This window comes from Rhinolophus sinicus, chromosome 16, assembly GCF_057876585.1.
Source record: "Rhinolophus sinicus isolate RSI-liver-muscle chromosome 16, RSI-T2T, whole genome shotgun sequence".
In the NCBI taxonomy this organism is placed as follows: Eukaryota; Metazoa; Chordata; class Mammalia; order Chiroptera; family Rhinolophidae; genus Rhinolophus; species Rhinolophus sinicus.
In genome coordinates, this window is record NC_142516.1 from 90,100,887 (window position 1) to 90,127,146 (window position 26,260).

General features: G+C 39.9%; 1 protein-coding gene across 8 annotated transcripts in view; it reads right to left on the reverse strand.

Annotated features, from left to right (window-relative positions):
• FRY (FRY microtubule binding protein) overlaps positions 1-26,260 on the reverse strand; it is a 433,975-nt gene that overhangs the window by 195,251 nt on the left and 212,464 nt on the right. For 4 of the 8 annotated variants that reach the window (XM_074330087.2, XM_019749603.3, XM_019749609.3 and 1 more), the window contains one exon: positions 5,946-6,145. In XM_074330087.2, the coding sequence (XP_074186188.1) occupies positions 5,946-6,065 (120 nt within the window). In that variant the 5' untranslated portion in view covers positions 6,066-6,145. Of the gene's footprint in view, positions 1-5,945; positions 6,146-20,941; positions 21,234-26,260 lie in introns of those variants that run through there. The other 4 variants (XM_074330084.2, XM_074330083.2, XR_012495619.2 and 1 more) reach the window with 3 other exon arrangements.

Genomic DNA, 26,260 nt, shown 5'->3' on the forward strand with positions numbered 1-26,260 from the left:
CTTGTTTTTGAAAGAGTTTATTGAAAAGGTAATTGCCTGTGACGACAGTGACAGATGCTGTACAAATAGAGACTCATAGATAATGACAGCGTATATTCTGAGACTGTGGCCAACTGCTCAGCATCAGCCTGGCTCTCCTCTTCACATATTGGTAGGGTGAGGGGGAGAGCAGGTGACCACATCAATGAATAATGAGGTATCCTTAGATGCCCCATGGCAGAAGGCTGGGAATCAATGTTTCTTGTACTCAGCAGATTGTAGGGCATTCATATGCAGAGGGATCCGAAGGACAGAAAAAAATCTGTTATCAGTTTGGAGGTTGGCAAGACGACCTTCAGAAACACACAGGTCCTTACAAAGACATTCCTTTTAAGCTACTATAGTACTATTTTTTCATCCATTTACCCCCCCCATCCATTCATTCATTCATATACTCATTCATTCATTCATTCAAAAACATTTACTGTCTATTAGACATGGGGACATGGTGTGTGTGTGTGTGTATATGTCCTAGACATGGGGACATGGTGTGTGTGTGTGTGTGTGTGTGTGTGTGTGTGTGTGTATGTGTGTGTGTAGATGAATCAGACACAGTTATTGCCTCTAAGGAACTTGTATAGTGTTTCTTCAACTTAAAAAAAAAAATCTATGCCCTCACCCCCACCAACCATAAAAATAAATATTTTACAATATGGCCTGATATACATGCATACAACTAGAAGTTTCATAAGACAGCATTTACCCTTAAAACCTATAACATACCCTCATATTTTCTATTCTATTCTATTCTATTCTATTCTATTCTATTCTATTCTATTCTATTCTATTCTATTCTATTCTATTCTATTCTATTAACACTCGAGTTCAATGAAGGCAGTATAGTTTGCTTGAGAGAATGGAATGGTGGTTCAGGTAAAGTGGAGATTTACAGGTGTGTATATTCACAACTGCATAATTGCATGGACTCAGAAGGGAAGGAATCAAGTAAACCATTTCACATGATGAGGTATTTGAGTTGGGACTTGAGAGATGGGCAGGATAAAGAGATGAGTGGCAGTCCAGGAAGAGAAGGCAGTGTACATAAGTGCAGGATGGCAGGCGGGCACAGAATTGAAACCTGGGTTCATAAAAATGCATGGGGGAAGGAGGATAGATTGTAGGCAAATAAAGGGGTGAAAGGGTGTGAAATCAAGGTGTTGAACAAGAGAATGAAAGGGACAGGGTTGAATTTAGGCAAGATTTATCAGACAGAATCAGAAGAGGAAGAATGGGTAACAATCCACTCATTGTTTTATTTATTTTGGCAACACCCCACCTTGCACATAAGACTCGCAGTGCAAAGACCCAACCTGGCCTTATCTGCATGAGAAGCAAACCAAGAATTCCGCAGAGGACTTTGGCAGGACAATGGACTATGATAACTCAAAATCTCACATGCTATAAGCACTTGGAAATGTTAACTGGAATATTAAGATTTTTATTTTAAATGCAGAAATGAGTTAACAATAAAGAGAGAAATGAAAAGCAGGAAGATATAGATGACACAGAGGCTGCATAGGGGGAGGACTATTGGTCTCATTACCCTGGATTTTTTTTTTGTTGTCCACTTGGGAACAGGAAACAAAGCTGTGGGCCTTGAGAAGTGGAACATTGGAAATAAGACACTGGACTCAGGAAAAATCTATCCACTGGCAGAGGAAGATGAAAAGATACTTCAGTGCTCCCTGCCTGGTTTCTAGGTAAAAACTACAACAATAACAACATCCTCTCTGAGAATTTGAAACCCAGTCTCAAGTCTTACATGAGCTGGAGTTCACATTTATGTCACCTTCTAGGAGAAATCCCAAGCTGAGAAATTAATAATATTTATCCCAAGACAGTAGTAATTCTGAGGCTAATCTAAAAGAGATCAAAGACATAAAATAGAAATTGTAAATTTAATAAAGGAAAAACCACCCACCACCTAAATAGAAGTTAAAAGAGAACCAAACAGCACTTCTAGAAATGAAAAATATAGTCACCAAAGTTAGAATTCTCAATGAGCAGGTTAAACAGTAGATTAGACATAGTTCAAGAGAGTATTAAGGAACTGAATAAAGACCTGAGAAAATTACTCAGAATTCAGTAGTGAGAGACAAAGAGGTAAAAATAACAAAAGTAGTATAAAAAGATATGCAATATAGGATGAGAGGGTCCAATACGCATCTAATAGGAGTGCCAGAAAAAGAGAAGTAGGAAAGTGAGGGAATGATAATATTCAAATACTTAATGGCTAATCATTTCCCATAATTAATGAAGAATATAAAGCTTTAATTCAAGAAGTATGAGAACCTCAAACAAGAAAGTAAAAATAAATCCACATCCAAACACAGAATAGTGAAACTTCAGAACACTACAGACAAAGAAAAAAACCATAAAAGCAAGCAGGGAAAAAAGTATATAATCCACAAATAAGAAATCAACCACAGATTTTTAAACAGCAGTAGGAGAGGCAACATAGAGAAATATATTGTCAGAAGTTTACAGGGAGAATAAACGTCAAACTAAAATTCTGTTTCCAGCTGAACTATCACTAAAGGAGAAATAAAGCATCTTAGATAAACAAGACCGATAGATATTCAATCCACTGACTCTTAAAGAAGAAGAAGAAGAACAAAAAACTTTGGGAAGAAGAAAATTTAAACCAGAGGGAAGGAGCATGAGGTAAGAGACAAAAGCACTCATTATATTATTTTCTATACTTTTTCTGTTTTGAAATAAGAATATAAAAAAGACAAAGATGAACGATTTTAGCTTGTTTAAAACACTTTGCTTGGGAAAAGTAAAATAATGGTAAAATTGGACAAGAGCAAATGCTATCAAATGACTACATGAAACAACAAAAATAGAATAAAATTATTGACTATCCATAAATAATGACTATGACCTGAGCATCTTTTGGGTACAGAGAACAATACTGCTGGAGCACGGAAGGATGTTTACAAAGAAAAAAAAATCTAAAATTTGATTTTGGAAGAACATATTTTTGTCTTTTTATTTTTTTCCATTAAAGTTAGCTATCTGGATATTTATAAATACAACTTTAATACTGTGTGTAACTTATCCCACATAGTCTAATTCATATGGACTTCTGAAGGATTCAGTCTTTTGAAAAATAAAACTTACAAGATCCTGAGTAGCCCCATTAATAATAAAGCTATGCTTTTATTTTTTTGTAAATTACTCTTGCCACTCCCATGTAAGTTTTAATTATATTAAAGATATAAAATACAATTTTTGTGATTTGATACAAGCCTATGTAAACCAGGCTTTTAAAGGATTCAATGTCTTTCTAAATAAAGCTAACTCAGCATGAGAAATAATAGGGGACATTTACCGAAATTCACTTTGAACATACTATACGTACATCAAGAATAATACCTCTTGCTATGGCTACAGAACAAAATCAAATGCATGTTTACGTTTTTAGAATCAGGTGACAAGCCCAAGAATCTACTCACATTTATTGTCCCCTAAGTAAATATAAGTGCAAAAATTACTAAGCACTTTTCAGCAGACAAGAAATGGATGTGGCGCTGAAGCTTACATCTCTGCCAGAAATACAAGGGGAACAAATAGTCTTTTTATAAAAAGCAATGATACTAAAAATGGATTGAATACATATCTTCAGCTAAAAACATAAAGTCCTTCTACCTGGCCATCAGCATCTAGCAGACTCATCCGAGGCCCTCGGTGACAACTTACTGATAAAGAGGATGCACACTTTTTCTTTTCCATTTTTCTTGTTTGGGACATTTGGCTCACAGAAAGGAACAAAAACATCGACCTCTAATTAAAAGAATACTGTGGCACATGATTTTCAGACATAATATTTATTCCAAGAAAAATGCCATGCAAACAAATTCCGATCTGAGTAAAGATGAAAACGTTAAACCCAAATTATTTTACTTCATAAATTCTTAACAGTATTTAAGCTATTATTCTGGAAACAGGTTTGGCTCAAAGGGTATCAGGACCTGGGCTTCTAAGTACCTCTTTTAACTTTTGTACAACTTCCTGGCTCCTCAGTGTATCATCATTTCACCATGATACACGATGTTCTGGCATTTGGCGATTCCTACTGCAGTGAGTCTCCCTGTGCCTTACCACTCTCTCCTCCTTAAACTGCCCCATGACCTCTGGAGCCCAGGCAGCTCCTACCCACCCCAGGGGTGGGCATCTGGGCTGCCTTGGCCTCCCTCAAGGAGTTCAGAGGTTTCCAAAAATAGCACTGCTGTGGACAATGGGGATTCGGGTTCGTGAATTTGGGCTGACTTGGTAGAGGACAGCCTGTGTTGGTTTGTTTTAAGAAGTTGAAGGTGTCCTTACATGAAGACCGTGGAGACTGGCAATAGAGTGTGGAGTGGTTCAGAGGTGGACTCTGAAGTCTCCCAGCTTGAATTCAAATCAAAACGGTGAGACCTTGGGCCGTGACTTTACCCCCTCTGTGCCAACTTTCCCCAGCTGTAAACAGGGTAAATGCCAGCTAACTAAAAGCACAGTGAGAACTGAAAGAACTAATACGTTCAGCACAGTGCCTGGCCCATAGTAAGTACTCCAGAAATATTACCGTGTTTCCCCGAAAATAAGACCGGGTCTTATATTAATTTTTGCTCCATTAGGGCTTATTTTCAGGGGATGTCTTATTTTTTCATATACAACAATCTATATTTATTCAATTATAGTCATATCTTCTTCTGGAACATCGTCATAACCTACTAAATGTGTCTGTCTGGCTGAGATCTTAATTGGGGCTTATTTTCGGGGAAACACGGTAGCTATTACTATTAGCTGTAAGAGTGATAGGAACATAAAAAAATGAAAGAATGGGGAAAATGTACTGAACTAAGGTTTAATTTAAATGATTTAAACAGCAAGACCAAGAACCATTTTCCATAAGATGTCAGAATTCATAATGATAACCTCCATCAATCTAATAAAATCTTGACAATGCAAAGTAGGTAACTTTCAGGTAACCACACACTTAACAAATAGCTTTGAATTGTGATTCCCAAACCTTAAGTTATGATTCTTATAAAGCATCATCCATTACATATTTTTAGAGACTGTGTCTGGGCTTACCAATATTACATTTAATTATTTTAAGCTCTGCTGTGAAGCAAGCCTCAGATTGTCTTCGCATGCCCCAGTATCCCCACAGCAGGTACAAAGCCCAGCTTCCCAGAAAGAGTTGCGTCACTCTGAATTCCTTTCCTTTTCTCTTATTGTGTGTGGCCAAGGTCAGAAAACAAGTCATATGAACCTACCAACCAGACTTCCTGACTGTCCTTTTGAGATCCAGCACTGGTTGGAACAATTAACATATGGCCGAAACACATGTCTAATTTTGTGGCAGAATCCTCTGCAAAGAAAGATACTGACGTCCAAGGGACCTAAAGGTAGGTGAGTCAGAATTCTTGTCTTCCAATTTTCAGAACACACAGTGGTGTTTCAGAACGACTCATCAAAAATGTGCTCGGACAAGCTATCACTGAGACCGTATGTTCTCAGTCCGGGAAGCCGCTTGAAGAATGCTACATATTTTTTTCTCATTTACTTTAAAAACAGGACAAAAGTCTTTAACTAAAGACTAAAGTATATATAACAGAACAGAGACAGAACACAATTTTTCTATGAGTAATACTTCTTATTGTTCAATTAGCCTATTAGTCCTGAACGTAGTAGTAAAATGTGCTACTGAAATGTATTTGCTGAGGATTGCTTTAAAGTTCTACATTTGTTTTTCTTACATCAGGGAACTACAAGCTTTAACAAATTACTTATGGTATGATTCAGGGAATTCTGGGAATTCAGGGAAAAGCAGTCCCTCCTTTCTTAGAGCTGTAAATCTCCTCTGCTCCGTGTAAAGACCCACAGAAGCCACGGGCATCAGGCTGCACACTCACCAGGGGTTCTGCCATAATGATGCGAATCTTGCGCTCGGCCTGGGTGGTGAAGTTCACAAAAAGGCTCTTGAGGACATACTCTCCTGGTTTGCTGTCTGGGTCCACGTTGATGGGTAACATGGTTGGCGGCCCCTTCTCCCTTTGTGTGCCTGACGCAGGTGGAACTGGAGGCTTGATATAACCGTTGCCAACTGGAGAAGCTGAAAAACAAAATGGATATTCTTACTGGCTGAAAAGCACATCATTAATATTCAGAATGTCTGTGTGAAACCATAAATATAAGGATATGAATCATCTCCAGAATATGCCACACTTAGTACCATAACCTTATACTTTAGGAGAGTTGCCAGAATTTAATTATGTTCATTACATTAATTTTGTTATATCATATTTGATGATCTCAAAATACTTCTATTACCACATTGCCTTACGTAAATTATGTTGCAAGTACGTATATAATACAGCTGATAAATCCTACAACATTTAAGGTGGTTTGGCTTCTTTTTTATTTTCTAGGGAAAATACACTAAGAAAATGTATGTGGAAAAAAAGTGATTTCTTGTCCTGGTTTTCCTAATGGCCAGGGGCTGTCTCCTGTGCTTCATTTTAATAACGGAAAATGGAATAAATAATGGAAAAAAAACTCCAGAAGTTTCCAAGAACCAATTTTCAGAAGCCCAGCTGGCTCTCGGTCTGAAAGGGATGCCCCTGTTGAAAGATAAAAGGCTCAGGCAGGGCCCCGTCGATGCCATCCAACGTGTGGGTTTCACTTTTCACTCTCACCACCCTTTGGTGCCAGCTGGGATGCCCTCCTTGGATCAGAGTGTGAACAGGTCCACTGAGTGGCCTCCTTTCAGAATGTAACAAACAATTATTTTGATAGTTACAGAAAATACGTTTTTTTTATTCATAAATAAAAGTTTCGTGTGTCTCTACTTTTTACTATACTTTGACATGTTGAATTCTAATACCCCTTTCACCTAAGTGCTTGTAAGATGGTCAGTTATCATTATTGAATGAAGGGAATGTAAGCGTATGTCTGGGGACAGGATAATGATAAAGTAGACATTTAAAAGGAAGACTATATATCATTTTGGGTGACTAAATACAGAGATTGAGGAAGAGAGTAAAGAAAAAAGTAGATTTCCAGTTTGGATACTGGTTTGAATGTCGAGAGGATGGTGGTATTGATAAGAAAGGAGGAAAAAAAGTTCTCCTTGAAAGCTGAATGTTGTTCTCAAAACTACAAGTAAATTCAAGGCTTCTCTTACCTTCTTTCTATCCCAAGCCAAATTCTGAGGAAGATATGCAAAAATTGTATTTATTTCATGGATTACAAACATATCCTCACAGTATGTTGTAGCTTCTCTCTCATCTTTCCTACTCTTTCCTAATGCTCCTTATATCTAGGTCACAAACCTGCCATGCAGTCGAGGTCCATTACATCTGAGAGTCTTCCCATATCTTAACTACTACAAAACTTTAAGAATGTGGCCTCTTCAGTTATAAAAATAAAATACGTTGTATATTATTTGGATTTCACCTCCTCTCCATTCTCCTTAGGTCCATCCTAGTCCAGGCCCTGGGAACCCTCTGGACAGATTACTAGAGCAGCCCTTCACTTTGTCTCACTCAGTTTACATCCCAAACTCATCTTCCTTCGGCATGGCTTTAATCAGATCACTTTGCTGCTCAGCGTTTTCAGTGGCTCTCAGTTATCATCAGCAAGCGTCAAACGCATGGCCTCTACCTGCGCCCCTGTCGTGCTGCTGCGCTGGCTGGCGGGGGAGCACCCTGCTGTCACCTGAGCCTCCTCCTCCCTCTCCGCTGCTCCGTTCCATCTCCTCTGCTCATCTCAGCCTCCTGTCTTTTGAGAACCACTTCTAGTCTTGTCTCCACCAGGCTAGCCCTCACTGGAAAGTTTGTATTACCAGATTTAAACATTTAACTCACATTCTTTGGTGCTGTACATCCTAGACTACCTAAGGAAGACGCAATAGACAGTTGGCAAGTAAAATACCCACTGCTAACGCAGGTTTGCCTCGGGTCGGCCCTGTAACTAAACCACACACATATTCTTCTAAATGCATCCCCTAAGTTTCCCAACAAGACTGTAGCCTCCCAGATCTGATACAGAGTTCTTCTCACCGATAATTCCCAATAAATCTCCTTAACTAAAACGATATCTTCCTTGATTCCTGTACGTCTTCAAGGGTTTCATAAGGAGGGGGCTCTATGAGAAGATGCCGTAGTAGAGACTCTAAACGGACAGGATTTGCAATGAAGTCATTAGCTCAATGATGCACCCATCAGCTTCCTAAAGGGTCCTACTTATTCTAAGGGGCATGTTCAGGAGACGCAGATGGGGTCCTGGCCACACCCCTCCGCGTTACCTCCTGTTCTGAGTGCGGGCACCCCTTGGAAGTGGGATGCCTCCCATCCAACTAAAACTAACAGAGGGACACACGACCTCCACGAGATGTCTTCCTAATGTACCAAGGACATTGTGCCACAGGACTGGAGACTGGAATATAATAAACCAAGAAAGTCTAAGTGGAGGACAACTTTTTATTACTTTTTGTTTTCCATGGGATTTACCCCGTTTCTAGAAGAAGACGATAATCAGGTGGATGTAACATGTAACTGCAAGACGAGATCCGTAACTGTAAGACTTGGGGCCTAGAGGTTATAACCTACTCAGAGAATGTCTGTAGGAGTGACCTCTGGCAGGCCTCCTGCAGAGCTGCATTTGGAGGCAGGGAGACGACATCCAGAGACCAGAATGTCTCAGACAAATCTTCCACTTAAAAGGCCAAAGTGCTAATTCACTGCAGTTGTAAGAAACGTTACCACCTGTACTTCAAAGCCAGACATCTTGTGAGTGCAGAAGTCTGTATGGCCAGCTTCTGTGAGCTGGAACTGCCCGAGCCGCGCGGGCCCTGTGCCAGACTGAAAGTGACCCAAGGGGGAGGCGCCCGCCCATCACTGCTTTCAAACACATCAGCTGGGCAGATGGGGTAAGCATCCTTGAACAAGATCCATTCCCAAGTTTTAGTAACCCTTCTTCATTCTACCATAATTAGTTCGTAACAGATCCTAGCCTTTTGTCCGGGTAGTTTTCAAAATAAATATATGACATGGCACCTTTCAGTAATTCAGTTATTTGGTGACAATATAGTTGAGAACAAAGAAACACGTGCTCCCTGGTAATCAACACTGAATCACACAGTCCATACTAGTCTAAACATTAGAATGCTGCCATTAGGAAAAACCATTAGACCCTCTTCCCCCCGGCCGCCCCCAGTACTTCCTTGCTCTTACTCTCCTCATAATTAAGATCAATTGTCTAGTTTCTAAGCTCACAATAGTCTGCAAGCAGAAAATTATAAGGGGAAGGAAGGTGTAACATCTCTGGGTAGAAACACTAACATGGCATAACTCTAAAAAGTCACCGGAACTAAAAAACGCAGTTGCTTAAAGCCATTCAGTACAGGGCCACAAAATGTGACATTCTCACAGGCTTGGGGGCATCCATGACTCTGTCCAGCATGGGTCACAATTAACATTCATGAGATGACCCTGAGTCCCATGGAAACGTTAAAGTGAGTCTGATATATAATGCTGTATTTCAGAAGGTGGAGAAAAGAATGATAGAAATTTCCTTTTTCAAAAGGATAAAACTAAAAACAGCTTTGGTGTACAAAGGAAGGGGGGAAATCCCTAAGAATTTACCTCTCAAGAATTAAATCTCTCTGTGTATAGATCTGGTTTTTAACTGAAACTTATTTTTAATTGAAACAGACAATCAAGCCACCAATTCAGTAACAGGCACACTCAGGCCCCATTTCCAGCTCTGTGGGCAAATATGGGAGACCACTGTTGGAATCAATTCCTCACCACCAGAGTGCTTTGCCTGCTTTTTGTCCCACTGGGCAAGCAAGTCTGCCCACACTTCAGGGTCCAGGTCCATGTCCCCTCGTCCACCGGGCTGGGCACAGACTCCCCTGGACCCTGCCTACATCCAGCTGCTCCTGCAGCTCAGCCTCCTTCGTGTCGGGCATCTGGACACAGGGCTCCCAGACACAGGGCTCCCTTCCGATGAAAGGGTCCTGACAGTCGATCGGTAGCTCGTCTCTCCCACCCAAACACACGCCGAAGGAACGATTTCATTTGTTGGATGAAAAACTTCTCCCATTTACATTTCTCACATGTGATGAATTTTTAAGCTTCAACTCCATCTGCCCTATCCTCTCTCCTTTTCTTCGTCTCATCTTTTTATTTCCACACAACAGCCCAATATCCCTAGAAAGTCACTCAAACCAGCACTCATGCAGGTGGGTGGGGAGCTGAGGGGAGTGTTGGAAAGAAGGGTGTCACTTTCAGATATTAATTAGGTCTCTAGTTACTGAATCTTTTTGAAATTTGCTTTCTCTTTATATTTGAATCTTAGATTAAACATGTTCTAATTTTTCTCCATTGTCTTCTTTTGCCTTAAGTGGGTTTTGTTGATGTTATTTTATCATTTTTATTCCAAATTCTATTTGCTTCTGCTTGAGGTCTTCAGGTGTTTCCCTATTTCGGAATCTCTATTCTTACATCAAGTAGGGCCCATTCCTCAATCAATCTGGAAGTCTGCTCTAGGCTCTGATGGCCCTTTTATTACCTCTTCATTAGGTCTATTTCTGACTACAAGGGACTGTCTTTTGAACATGACTATTTTTTTTCCAATTTCATTGATCAATACCTTAATTTTTAGGCTGGCTGCTCTTAGCTGGCTATGGTCTTCAGCACAATTTCCCTAAGTTACCAACATTTGTAGGGATTACTAACCTCCTGACTACAACACCAGTACAAACACCCACAACTTGCAGTTCGGCTACCTTTTTGTTATGACACTGAAAGGAAAGGAAATGCTATCGTGACTTTCCTCATGTAAGTGCCCGGAAGCTATAAGGGGCGATATATGTTATAAGAAAGCAATGGGTTTTCTCATTCCGATTTTCAGAGGCCTTAATGCCATCACTCATTGCAGGCTATCATTCATTTGTTCCCTCATTCATTTGTACCAATAGTTACTTAAGGCGTGCCCAGGGTTCCGGCACTGTTCTAGGCACGGGGAAGACAGGAGTGAACAGAACAGATGGTTCCAGCCCTCGTGGAGTTTACAGTTTACTGAGGTGGGGTTGTACAATCAGAGATTTCATATGTGTCTATTCACTCTCCCTTCCCCTCTCCTCCCCTGAACACATACACAATACGTCAGATTGCAGTATATTCTAAAAGGAAAAGGGGAAACTACACAGAGTGAATGGAAAGCCGCTTGTCTTTATCAGTCCAAATGTGCTCAGATGTTAGAGTTTGGAACCGCTGCAGAGAGGGATCAAAGCCTCTGGAGTCTAAGAAAACCTACACGCTTTTTTCAGGCAGGACCTGCTTTTCCGATGCATCCCTTTGACCGGCACGTATCGGTGTTGGTTCTGGTAGGAAACAAGAATTTTAACCCCATAAAAGTCATGAGTGAAAGTGCCCATTGCACACGCAGCTTCTCAAGGTACATGGCTCAGTGAGGGACATCTCTGCTTGCTTGTCACCTGCTCACAAAGACAGATGAGCACAGGGCCAGCTTTTGAAAAAACTTCTAATGTTCTCATTACCAGAATTGGACTCGCAGCATTTGAAATAAAAAATGTTTTTTTTGTTGTTGTTTTTTGTTTTTCCCCCTGAAATTCCCAGAGAGCATATGTGATAACTGTTCCAAGTAGGTACTCCTCTTAGAAGTGGAGGTCCACTGAAACAACTTTACTTTCTAGAGAGCGACGTAACCTTATCTTTCAGCATAGCAGTACATTTATTAGCATTCTTTGCTCCCAGTGGGATACAAGTTGTTCCTTCTGCCCGTTGTCAGGGCATCACTCATTTTGTAGGTTCCTGAGGGCAAACCCCTTAGTAACCACCATCATTTAGGACCATGCTTTCCCCATAATCCCTCTTTTGCCATCAGACTTATCTACTTTACTGGCATTACAGAAATTTTTCATAAAGCATAGCAAGCCAGGATGACGCAGCTACTGTGAGAACATGTCACAGTGTGTATGGAACAATAAATTGTCCATTGACACATCTATGAGGCTGTTAAGAACAGGCATTTTCAAAGGTACTGCAAATACTCAAAATGACCAGAAACCCTGAAAGTTATGCAGAATAGATTAGGATGAAAAGAGGGAAACCTCCAAGTATGACAGGAAGAATTCTTTTCCTCTGAAGAGTATGATTAAGAAATGGAAAATGTTGGGATAGGAAGAAACAATTACTTTGAGCAACAGATAAACTTTTCTTAACAAAGAGATAGATAGTTCTTAGATAATTTTATGTATTTCAAAGTAGGTCAAAAAGAGACTGCCAGTTAAAAAGGTTCAGAAATTATTTTTGCCTTGGGAAAAAAATATATTCAATGACATGCTAAGTTCTGCTTAATTTCCATAATATTCTGACGATGTGAAATGTTCCTCCCAGTTCTACTGATTACAACCCACTTTCTTTTACCACTTTGTTCTCTTAATCCTATTGTTCTCAGATGGCATTCCTTCAAGTTTTAGGGTCCACACAATATCGCTAGGATAATTTATATCTTTAATCGTCAAAAATAATCCTAGAAGGCCAAACAATCTCCCACTTACTGATAAGACCATGTAAGGCCAGAGAGGTTAAGTAACTTGTCCAAGGTCACAGAGTGGTTGACTCAGGAGCTGAACCCATGTCTATTTGATAACATATCCTGTGAGCTTCCTGTATCACATCTTAAAAACAAACAAAACCCCCCCAAACCCAAAAAACAACAACAAACTCCCCTGCGCCCCCCAAATCACTTATGATGAAGACTGAATAAAGTCAGTTCTCCGTATCCACATGATTTCCCCTGGCATAAGCTAGTTTGAGGAAGTTAAGGGCTGGTAAAATAAAATAGAAATGTGATTTGGAGAATGAGGCTTCCTACAGATTAGGATACTTGGTTATTTTCTAGAAAGACTCATATAACGTCCAGCCACAGAGGTCCCTCCTGTCAGGCTGTCTGCCCTGGTAAATTGGATGCACCTTCTTGCCATTAGAGGGGCTGTGACAAAGGCTAGAAGTACAAAAAGGCGTCAAGAATGGAGGACACGTGAAAATATAGGCAATCTGATTAATGACACACTGTAGAAATGTCTAGAGACTCTTCTTTCCTAGATATAGTGATGATATAACATTACCCTCACAAAAAGCAAGTGAACTCGAAGGCACAGTTCTCTCTGTTTACTTCACTCTGTGGCCTCGCCAAACCATTTTTCTCTTTGGTCTCCCCAGACTGAACACTTCAGAGTGAAAGAGTTCAATAAAGAGAAAGTCAGCATCAAGTCACTGCCCTCTTTTCCCTTCTCATCCTCGGCATTTCAGCATTTTATCTTAGAGAAATGACAGTAACGCTTTAGTAACTTCCTTTTTAATTGTCTGTCATCTGCTAAGATGCCATTACATGGACTTTCCCCCAATTTTCAAAGTAGGTACTGCCATCAGAGCCTGAAAGAATGTCTGCCAAGTTCTGTGAGCAGAGAAAGATGAGGTTACATTGACATTTCAAGGTCCTTTCTCACCGAAAGGAGATCGAATAACCTGCTAGAGGCAGGATAATCCTGAATTTCAACTTCCTTCCCCCCCCCCCCAACAGAACTGACAAATTGCCCTCATTCACGTGTCCCTGGCTGGCCATCCTCTCTGCCTTCTTCTCTCATTTTCTCCTCCTTTTTATTTTCTTCTGCTTGTGGCTCATTTTACGCAGCAAAATCTCAGGAATTGAAATCCATTAATTCAAAATGTGTGATAAATTGGATAAGGCCTTGTATTTTTTTTATATCAACTTTCAAAATGATACGCTGACTTACAACATGGATTGGTGGTCCTCAGACTCATTGCCTATCAGAGTCACCTGGAAAACTGGGCCCTCCAGATTCAGTGGCTCTGGGTGGTGCTCGATAATTTGCATTTCTAACCAGTCCCCAGGTTATGGCAATGCTGATGGCTGGGGACCATACTCTGACACCTCTGATGTAAATAATGGGAAAGCAGAGGGAACCAATTAATCCAGTTGATAAAATTGTTTTTAATTCCATGTACCTACAGCAAAACTGAAAGGCTTCATTCATTCCAAGTAAGTTAATGCTTTGTTGGCAAAACATAGAGCATTGAATGCAGAGTCAATCGTCTGAGTCCTAGTGTGGTTCTCCATGACCTTGGGGGAGAATTTGTACCCTCTGGGCTTTGGTTTCCTTACTTATCTTTTTTTCTTAACCAGGTAAATGAGTTGATCTATTTTTTTTAAATTAGTTTCAGGTGTACAAAATAATGTACTAGTTAGACATTTACACCCCTAAGCCAGGTCGTCCTAGCTCCAGTAGTCTACGACTGTATAAAAACATACACTGACAATGCACACACAAAAATCACTTATTTGAAACTTCCACAATTCAACTCTTAATAACTAATACTTGCCTTCCCTTGAATTGAGATGAATTATTGAGAGTCTATCGTCTATCCTCTCTATAGAGGAAAGTGTGACAAATAATCCTGACCCTTCTACTTATACGTCCCCTTCTCTGGTTCCACTCACCTTTCTGGGCTGGCAACTCCCTGCACTGCAGGTGGACACAAGAGAAAGCCTGTCTTTATTCCAAGCTGTGAACTCAAGATTCGTGTCAACATGTTGTTTTAAACATTATGTACTGAGAGTCTGCTTTGCACAAAACCCTGGGCTAGGCCTAGGGAAGGACAGAGGTGTCTTATCTGTTCCAGGTCACTGATTAGCCAGACATTGTGGAATACATGGCACTTGATGCAGGTCTTAAAGGACAGGTAGGATTCTGACAGGGAGAAAGAAGAAAGGGGCAACCTCGGCAGAGGGAACAGCATGGCAGGTGCATGGAGGCATCTGCCAAGGATCTCCTGCCCCTTCTTCCCCTTCCCCTCCCACCAAACATCCCTGTCTTAGCACATACACGTTTGTTCAAACTTTGTCTTCACCAAGTCGCTGTACGGTCTTCAAGAACAGGACTACATCTTGTCTTTACCCTAAGCACTTAACCCAGTGCCTGGTACAACTAACTAAACAATTGTGCTTACTTAACATTTGTCGAACTGAATCTGTATAATTCCACAATGGAGTCTTTGTGTGAATGAAACAATTGAACGAGTATATATATGAAAAACTTAAACTCATAAGTCCTATAAAAATGTAGGTTTTTATTTCTTATCATTCGAATTAAGGTCTTGGTTGGCCAATGAGTTTGGATTATTTGGAGGATTATTTGGAGGATTATATGTTGATCTGATGTTGTGTGTGATGGGCTATACAAGGGCTGTTTGAGTGAAAATACAAATTAAAGACCACTGCACCTACCACGAGAAAGAACAAGAAGGTGGGAGCTTGGATGGGGCCCATCAGAGTAGAAAGGAAGATCTTGTCTTACCCAGATGGACCTGAAATCCAGTCACGTCACCCTTTCCCAATAAAGAAAACATGCAAGATGTTTCCTGGTGAGATGCTATAATAACAAAGTGTTTAAGAAACTTTTTTAGAATCCCGACACTAGAAGCTTTCTCAATTCCCTACCTGTGGCAGGGTGTTGTCAGAGTCCTTGTACCCAAGCACTGAGGACTGAATTTCTGGGAATGACAGAGTGGCCCTCCGTCTCCCAGCACGAGAACAGAAGTGACCCTGGCAGGGCAGCTGGGAGGTCCATCAGGTTTCCAGAACATTAGAGCTACCGTCCATTTACCAGCAACAATGGGGACATAGGAACACGTTCAATGTCACCATAAGGAAGCAAAAGAGATAATCCAGAATTAGGTCAATTCTATAGAGGATGGCACTAATTTCTACCAGTCAGTGGAAGAGATAAAAATGGGTAGGATGACTTCGGAGACACACAACTAAATGTAATGTGTGGACCTTGTTTACATCTTGATTTGAGTAAACCGACTCTTAAAAGACATTTAGAAAATGACAAAGTAATTTGAAGATGCACTGAATATTAGGTGATACCAAAGAGTTATGGTCAGGTTTGCTGGTCTGATAACAGCATTGTGGGTAGATAAGGAAATATCCCTATTTTCTAGAATGTACTTTGACTATAGGGAGTTCAATGAAATGATACCTATGTTTGATTCAAAATGCTTTAACAAAGGGGAAAGGTGTCAATGAAGCAAACATGACGAAATCTTGATAACTGTTGAATCTCAGTGATTGCTCTATATTGTCTGTTGTACTAGTCTTTCTCTTTTGTGCTTGTCTAAAAAAATTCATAATAAAATACATTTTTTAAAAAGATAAGGATCACTTGCATAAAGTTTCCTACATCTTAGAACAGCCACAATGAAGGAAACTTAGAACCTCAATTACAAAACAAAGTGGAACACCATCAATAATCCAGGTTCAAGGACACAGATTTGAATGTTTACCAAGATTTCAAGTCTAACTACATCCTTCCACATTAACTAACTGTGTTGGACTGGATGGTGTGGGTCCAGGAGCATCTACACTTACAACACACAGCATGGAGGAAGGCAGGTGAATGTCATTTACACAGGCCTCCTTCATCACAACTGGGTGACAATACAGTTTGAGCCCTTTCAGAAATATTTTTGCCTCAAAAGACTAGGAGTGAGATCAGTTAGTCAATTCACTAAACAACACATTTTCATTGAGGCCTCAGTGTGGATAAGGTGCTCTGCAGAGTTCTGTGCAGAACACAAAGATAAACTGAAAAATACAATTTGAAAGATTTTTAGAATTTCGTACATTCAGTCCCGAGATGCCACAGGGCAATGTCAGGCTGAAGAGCCAATGGAAGAGGAGCTGAAATCAGGAGATCATTCATTAATTTGTTCACTTATTCAGTCATCAAATATTTCATGAAGTCCCAGTGTACGCCAAGAATTGTGGCAACTGCTAGGGGGCAGGGAGGGGCAAGCATGAGTCTTGACCTCACACTGCCAACAGTACACAGGGGAGACAGGCATGATGTACTAAACACACCAGAAACATAACCGCTACTAGGGAGCAGTGCCAGAATCTGCCCTATTTTGACAAAATGGGAAGTGCTGCTCTAAGAGAGACATGGGTAGAGGTCGGGGCAGGACTGGTGACAGTGAAGTTGAGGTCTGGAAATAATTGATGCTAGATACAGTCAGAGAAGGCTTTCAGGCAGAAGAGAACGGGGGTGTGGGAGCTATATCAGCGGGGAAAGGTCACTTCGTGGTGGCTCACTCGCTCACTTCCTTTTGATCTGGCTGTTGGGCAAGCCAACACTTCCCTCTGGGATGGCCTCCACCTCCTTCACCCAGCTCACCCTCTGCAGAGTGCTAGCTGCTCCATTGATATACGATAACATACTTACATTTGTTTTCTATGTGTCTCCTCCACTGCTCTTAGCTGGGACAAGGGCAAGAGTTTGTTTTGTTCTTATAGCCTCACTTTCTAGCTTAATACCCAGTACTCAATAAAAATTTGTTGCAGTAAGGAATAAAGAAGCATTAAGACATAGAAGGCCATGAATTGTCTCCAGCTTAGAAACCCTACATGCAACTCAAGGCTCACATAAGTCTACCAGAGCCATACTGCAACCAAGCAGGATGCTGGCAAAGCACCAACGTGCCAGGAGAACACTGTACCAAGGACGTCCACACATTTTTTCAGTGGAGAACTTGACTAGTGGTGTGTTGAGAGAATGTCTGGCTTATGAAATCTTTATAGCAATTTGTCAAAGTGCAGCTTGTGACCCATTACTTGACCGTGAAATCAATTTGGTGGGTGCTGACCAGTGTGGCTGTGGTGAAAGAGAATAGGAAATCATAGAAGAGAAATGGCAGAGTGATGGTACCCAAATAGGGAGGGTAAACCCTGGTTCATGAAACCTGTTTCCGGCTCTATGTGTGTCTACACACATGTATGACTGTGTGCTCTGTCATAATGCAAGATGTTTCTTACTGGCGGGCCTGATCAAAAGCTTCTAGACTCTCTAGGAACAGCAGTCATTTGAAGATTTTATCTGAGCATTAGACTCGGGCCTACCCAAACGGCAAGCCCAGCTTCCTGAGCTATTTTAATAGAACCTTATGTAAGCCAGGCATCAGGGCAAGACAACAGGTTTTGAACAGAAGGGACCCTGAGGACAGTGAAGACTGGATGTGTGGGGACCGCTACCAGGGAGCAGTGCCAGAAGCTGCCCTATTTTGACAAATAAGGGTCAGAAAATAAAGTTTTAGCTGTTCTCCTCCAGGATCCCCTTGGAGACAACACAATGAGGGAATGGCTTGAAAGAAAGTCTAGGGGGCAGGGAGAAAGTGAGGGGGTTAGAAAGTACAAATTAGTAGTTACAATATAGTCATAGGGATATAAAAGACAGTATGAGGAATATAATCAATAATATTGTAAAGATCACGTAGGGTGTCAAATGGGCACATGTCTTATTAGGGAGACCACTTCATGGACTGTGTAGATGCCTGACCACTGCACTGTACACCTGAAGCTGAATAATACTGTATGTCAACTATGATTATATATATACGTGTGTGTGTGTACACACTATGCCAAAAAAATGTATACACATTTTAAGCGATGTTAACACTTTTTTCAAGGTGTTCAAGCAGTAGTTCGCCATAATCAGAAGTGTCTGGACACTGATGGGAACCACTTTGAGCACCTCTTGTAATTGCAGAAGTCAAATGTGACTTGTATTCATCGTTTGTTATCGGTATATATTAATAGTTTTTTCCTTTCTTAAAATGTGTATACACTTTTTTTGCTCTCTCGCTCTGTCTATGTCTCTCTCTCTCTCTCTCTCTCTCTCTCTCTCTCTCTCTCTCTCTCTCTCTCTCTCTATATATATATATATATATATATATATATATATATATATATATATATATATTCATTCACGGGATGTGGAGCACAGCATAGGGAATATAGTCAGTGGAATTGTAACAGCGATATATGATGTCAGAGGAATAGTAGACTTGGGGGGCTTATCACTTTGTGAGGGGTGTAAATGTCTAACTATTACATTGTTTGTACAACTGAAACTAATATAATAATAAAAATAAAGTCTAATCTTACATATATTCTTGTTACTTTACATTATATCATAAAATATACACACAGGTACAATACACATTACAATATGCATTCTGTTACAAAATATATACACATGCATATGTATGCAATACACGTATACATATGCATAGTACAGATGTTATGCACATGCATTATATAATACATATGCTAACACAGAGATACATTTTCAGCACCTATAGCCACAGCAGGGGAAACACCTCTAGTATACTGCATATGGTAGGGGCTCTATATACATTTGTTCATTAATTAACTGAAGAAGTGAAGTCCTTTACAGTCTGGTTAGTTTTCTATCTTGTCAACATCAAAATATTTATTAAATTCCTGGTTCCTATGTGCTTATTTATTTAGATGTCAGCTCATTTTAATAAAAATATTTTAGGGTGTATTAAATTATTAAATGGTTACGAGAACGGTACAAAGACAATAAAATTGGATTGACACGTGACTACCAGAAGTCTCTAACCTAAGACAGTGATAACTCTCCCAATTCAGAGACATAGTAATTGTTCCTCATCTCTTATAAAAGTTGTTATACATTGTGAACAAGAAAGACACTGAGTGATAAAGGATTCAGGGCGCTCACCAGACCACGGGCGTGGTCTGTTCAGTGCGAACACTGAGAGTCAGTAACATTCTAAGAGGTATCAAACAACCAAAATATTAAGCATTTAGCATAAGCCCTTTTACACTGCAGCATTTTTTCCAAATACATCAAATTATAAGTTTTAATACCTAACGTGTGCGCTTGCTATCCATTAAAAACAAAGAAATCTCTTGAGAGAAAAACAGTTCCCCAACACACACTCTACTTTATAAACTACAGAGTAAGGAAGGAGTAAATGCACGACTGACATAGGTTTTATTCCTAGAAACAGAATGGTATTATATGTGAATATCTAATAATTTCACTAGAGATAGTTCAGTAGAATAATTAATAAGTAATTAAATCTCCCAATCATTAATAAACAAAATGTTTCTCTTCTATTAGAGTACAATGTTGTGCCTTACCATTTACAAATTAACTTTTCCTACCTTCATTAAACACAAAGTTAAACAGTCAATATCTAAGATGCACGTAATTAACCCTGTGCCATGGAAGTTTCCTCTTATTTTTCAGGACCCTTGCACAATATTTCCTACAGGGTTATGCTGGAACTAATGTAACCAGGCTATTATTCAGGGAAAGAAAAAGCAGCAGTATGCAATTTGGATCTATTTAATGCTGGTTAACATATGGTATCCTGTTTTTAAATTCATAAACAAAAAAAGAAAAACATTTTATTTTTTTAAATGTTGGAGAAGGCTAAGCAAAGGAAAGGAAAAACAGCTTTTGGCCAGTTTCGATGTTTCAAAGAAAACAAATAAGGATATTTCATTAGTATTTAGAAGAAATCAAGCATAAAGCCTCCCTCTGCTATAATCCTGAATATGATGGCATTAACTATTTTCCAAACACAAACTAGTCGTTCTTTTTACCGATTAGCAATTTTAAGGAACAGTCATACTGAATCTTTAGTGAAACTTCAGCACCCAGAAAAATTCCATGACATCACAGCCTGTTGTTCTGTGGACGCTTGTATAAAAATGACCAAATCTCACCCCTGAAATACTGCAATCCCAAACAGAAAACCTAAAAGACATTACTCCTGTCTCTGAATGGTGACGTTGTAAGTAATTCCCAGTATATGGAACCTTCCATCCCCCACCCCCATCCATTGAAACCTTCTGGAGCACCCTCCCCACGCTCCACATGTAACAAGCAGTTACCCGCTACACACACACACCCACCCACACCCACACACACACACACACACGCACAGCCTCTTGTACCTACCTAGCCCTTTGATGAGGCTGATCACACAGGACCGTCTCCAACAGGCTGCTGTAACCTCCATGAGCCTGTGCAGGACCCAAACTAACAGTCTGGAACAGTTACACAGCCTAAGTGCCAAAGCAAAACAAACGTAATGACGGGCTCCATGGTCCTGCTGCTCCCTGCCACCACGAGTGTCTCGGCCACAAGGTAGGGCTCTTTTATTTTTGGCCCAAGGTGTATTTTTAGTCAGGTGCGACAGACCTACAGTAAAAGACAAACTAAAACAGGCCTTCCATCCAGGGCAGACCGTCCACGCCGATGGGACAATTTTTAGCTGCACAGTAAGACAGTGACCTACAACTCGCACAGTGCCCGTGTGTCTATATTTATCCTCAGGAACACACGAGGCTGACAGATGAGGGAAGCTGCTCAAAGCCCTCCAGGCTTGCGCCTGACCCACACAGCTCATCATACACAGTCCGTACAGATGGGGACAGGCCACCCACAGGTCTAAGCTGCCAGGCCTGTGCCCCTATGAGCTGAGATAACACAGGTTGGGTGACAAACTGTGATTTGGGAACGAGGAGCTCTTGGCTACAAGTACAAACGGCTTTAAGCAGCTTTAAACAGCTTCAGTTCTTACAGACCAAACCAACAGCAGAGAATCCTCATCTGAAGCCAAGAGTCAGTGAGAAACCGTACACCTCGCGGAAAATGAGACGCTGAACATCTGTTGACATAAGTAGTCAAGAGAAGTGATTGGGTTTAAGCCTATAGCTATATTATTTTAAACGGCACAGCCTGAATGGACTTGTTAAAAACTTAATTTGTAAGACCAAGAAGGAGCCGATATTGGTGAATGTTAGGTGTTCTACCTCAAAAGAAAACGGGCTTAGGCCAGGGAGGAGATTGAGAAGGAAAATGCAAAGTTACCTAAAAACAAAATAAAAGTGCAACTAATTCATCTTTCAATGGGCATTACTTTTGACAGGATTTTATGAGGGTCAATGAAAATCCATTTCTTCACTAAGACAGCTGGGAAGGGCCACGAAACTCAAGTAATTTTTTGTTCTTGATCTACTCAAGATAACTGAAGGTTTTCTTTAGCAATACAGGCTGGGATTACAAAACAGCGTGGTCTGGAGAACTGGCTGGTGAACTAACATTTCTCAGGAAAGAGAAGTGTCCAAATTACCCAAATGAGGACTTAAGGTGACTCAAGCAAGCTAAGCGCCAGCAACGACGCCCCACCTTGTCTCACACATTCGGGTGCATGATGTCTTTTGTAAAGAGCTGACTGAGGTGGCCTATGTGACATTTGGTTTATGTTTTACTAAAAGTGCTCAAAATAATTACAACACAAGAGTGTGCCCGTGGAAGTCTCTGCATTTCGAGTAATAAGACTTCTTCTTCGATTCTCCTCTTTCTGTATCTGAATTGGAATTGAGGACTCGACTGAAAATTTACACTTCGTCAGCTTCCAGTCTCTAGTGCTATTATTAGACCAACCTTTCCAATGAAAAGAACATTACTTAAAACAGCCACACAAAAATATTAAAAAAAAGTGTTTATCACTGTATTTTTTCTTTTTCTTCTCTTTTCTTTTTTTTTTTTTTAACAGATACCAATTACCAAACAACATTTAAGGAAAGTGCAAGGGGCAAAAATAGTAGAAAGAGAAGTAACATTTACGGGGCACTACATGGGTTCAGGCACTCTGCTTGGCACTTTGCATATATTATTTCATTTAGTCCTCACAGCAACCTTCTGAAGAGGCATCGTCATCTCCACTTCAGAGTCGATGAAAAGGAATAAAAATAAAATTGCCCAAGGTCATTCAAGTACAGATTTGTCAGACTCCAGTGTCACTACATTTGTTAATTTTTATCTAGTACTTTCATCAATATGAATTGGGTCTTCTAAACAGTGGTAACTTTAGAATATTTGTATACATATAAGAATAGCACCCAAATTATCTACTTCTTTACCCAGAAACTTCACAGAGCCAACACCCAGCTGAATTCCTGAGAGTGCGAACTGCTTGGATGCCTGCCTGGTTTGTGTGTCCTTCTGTGGCAGCCTGGCCCTCACTGGTGTGGGGAACGTCCGAAGGGCGTGAACCACACTGTTTCAGCATTGGATCCCCAGGGCCTACTCAAAGTTGAATTAGTGAATAACAGACGGTGTTTTCATAATCAAGGCAGAAGGCTCTAAGTCCATCTATTAAAGCTCAGAGTTGTTGGTGCTGAGAATTCCCACGGCACCTCACCCATCTCCTCTGAGCTTCTTTCTCCTATGGCAGACATCACTCTAACAACCTGACTTCCCTCCACTTAGGTTAGATTAAAAGCAACAAAATCACCACCAGGAAGGCCCCTAAAGTCAGGCAGACTGAAGGCTGAATAAGTGACAGTTGTCAGCTGATGGTGCATATTGATAGAAAAATCAGAAAACAACAACAAAAAGCAGACATACAACTTATGAAAGATAGCAGCCGATGGATTTTTAAGTATAAAAAGAGATGGCCCTTAACATTTCAAGAGCCCCAATGAACCCCTATATTACAGAATCATTAATAATTAATACATTTGCTGATGGTCTCAACTCATGTAGACACGGTTAAATTATGACAGCATCCTATACCACGGATACATACAGAGGACAGTAAAGTGTAATTTAGAAAGAATTCTATTCAAAATTATTACCGTAGTTTACCATGTACAATGTACACTTTTTTGCCCAAATTTGTAAGGGAAAAATAAGGATGCACATTATATGCATGGTAGTACTGATTCCATACCTAGATAAATGTTTTTAATTCTTTTATTTATGGCTTATGAGTTAAAAGTGTAACTCTAGAAATCAATAACGATATCTGTATGCAAAATAATGCCCTGGAATATGATCATCGGTTTTGTTGAATTTATGACGAACTTGCAACGGGGAAGAGTTCTTGACCTTCTATGATGCGTAAATATCGTAAATTTGTTAACGGTACATAAAATTTCTTGCACCTAGTATCTGTTCTTGCATTTTGTAAGTATTTGTTATATAAATTTCTTGTACCATAATATGATAAAAATGCTAAAATTCCTTTGTAATACAAAAAACAAGTACCTAAATGTAAACAAAAATTTGAATTAAAAAATTAAAACAAACGATTTTTCCCCTGAAAATTTGGGCCAAAAACATGGGTGCGCATTATACATGGCAAAATATGGTACTGAAATGTTTTGACATTTCAAGGGTTAAGCTTCATGATCAGGAGAAATTTACCCAGAGATCATTTGTTCCCTGACGATGATGCTAAATAAATGTCATCCTTTTAAATGATATCAATGTAATCTAAATTTAATAAATGAAATAAACTGGAATGCTGGCATGTTTAATTGATAGTACCCTCAAATATGAATTGAATACTGACTTTAAAGTTGATGCTTTTTAAAAAAATTTCTTTAACAGTAAATCTAAGATTCATAAAAATTCCCTTTCTTTGTGTGGCCTGGTGGCACGATTGCAAATATTTGGACTCATGACTGCAAATCAGAGTCCAAATGTGATGCTTCTACTTTTACAAGCTTAGAAGTTCAAGAAAGTTCCTGTGTGTTTAGTTTATCTCACTGCTTCAAGATTGTTCTCAGGCTACTGGCTGACTGATAGCTGCTCTATTACGATGAAGGTTAGATGACATAACCACTCTCGTTAAATGTAGCCTACTAGTTTCTATGCACCTTCCTTAATGTACAGTTAATCTACTTGATTATATTATGGAAAACAGGAAATATCCTTTAGACACCAACTCAAGACATTGTTCCAGCTTGAAGAAAAAATCAGCATGTAAAATGATCACACTGTATCATTCAAAATGCTACAGTGATAAGAAACTTAAGCTGATGGTGATTCTTATTTTTTTCATCATTGGTCATATAAGTCCAACATTTCTCACTGAGACTTTAGAACCAGTTTGTGATGCAGTTAATGAAATATTTCAGCAATAAAATGGCTACATTTTATTTGCATAATCATGCGCATACTAAGTTTTTCTTGAATTTTAGTAAATACAAGTGTCAAGATATTATCACAGAAATATGGCCGTCAACGGTAGATCCCAGTGTGAAAAGTTTTACATCTTTTCACTATTTTTCCATGATATAACATATTTTCATTCACTTGTATTAACAAATCTTTCAGAGACAAAGAGCCTCTGAGGCTGTGTTCAGGAAGGAACCAAACTAAGTACAACACAAGCAAACATCACCGCAGTCTTGCCTCTTCCCTGTGGAGAACATGCCAAAGGCAGAGAACCCATAAAACACAATGTGTCATTGTGCCCGGAAATAATGCCTACCAGACAGGCTTCTAGTTGCAGTGGCATTTGCCAAGCATATCAGCACCTGAAGACATAGGCAACAAAGAAATGCAACCTGCAGGTGTTTACCAGGAAGACGTCTGGGAAAATGCTGGCTTGTTTTAGCACAGCGCACCTCTGGAACCAAGCCCTGGTTGAAGCAGTGTTGTATCAATAGGGGTGCAGCGATTCTTGGTACAGAAGCTCACTTTAACCGTCAAGTACCAGCCATGCTCCTGTAAATGACCAGGTGCACTTAACGCAACCTTGGAGAGGGAAATCAGAAGGGATTACTTGACCATGAGAAGTGAAAGCATTTACGTGTATTAGAAATTCTCTAAATGCTTTTCCTCCAAAAAGTTTTCGCTGATGATTTCCATCAAACAGCTTATAAATAATCCCTAGTTGTACAAGTGTAATCCTCTACTCCATCTTTCCCTCGCCTACAGTCTTTTAATTATATTATTTTGGAGGACTATTGCATTAATCCTGTTTCTTGAGTTCAACTCATTTATTTTGGGGGTAGGGTCCTGACAAAGCTCAGAATTTACCCAAAGCTGAGGAGCTCTATAAAAAGTACAGAGTTCAGAGCCTCCAGTAGACCTACAGAATCTGAACCTTTGGTGAGTCTAGAATCTGTCTTTTTTAAAGACTCCATAACTGAGTCTCTTGTGCAGCCAGGTGTGGAAGCTGCTGATGGCCTCTGGGAATATTTAATAATAAATGATAATTGAGTATCCTGTAAACTGTCTCCCCAGACAGGGGACTGCAAAGGAGTTAAAAATAGTTACCGTCTTGAACAGAGCTATCGAGCTGGTAATCTCACACTTACAACTCAAACAATAAAGAAGAATCGGGAGTACACAAAAAAACCTTGGGGTTTGCATATGCTGTCCTTACTTCATTTTGTTTGTTTGTTTGTTTTCTTTTTTTTCAACCTTAAAACAGCCTCAGTTACTGGAAACATTTTAAGTATGTTTGGAACAACG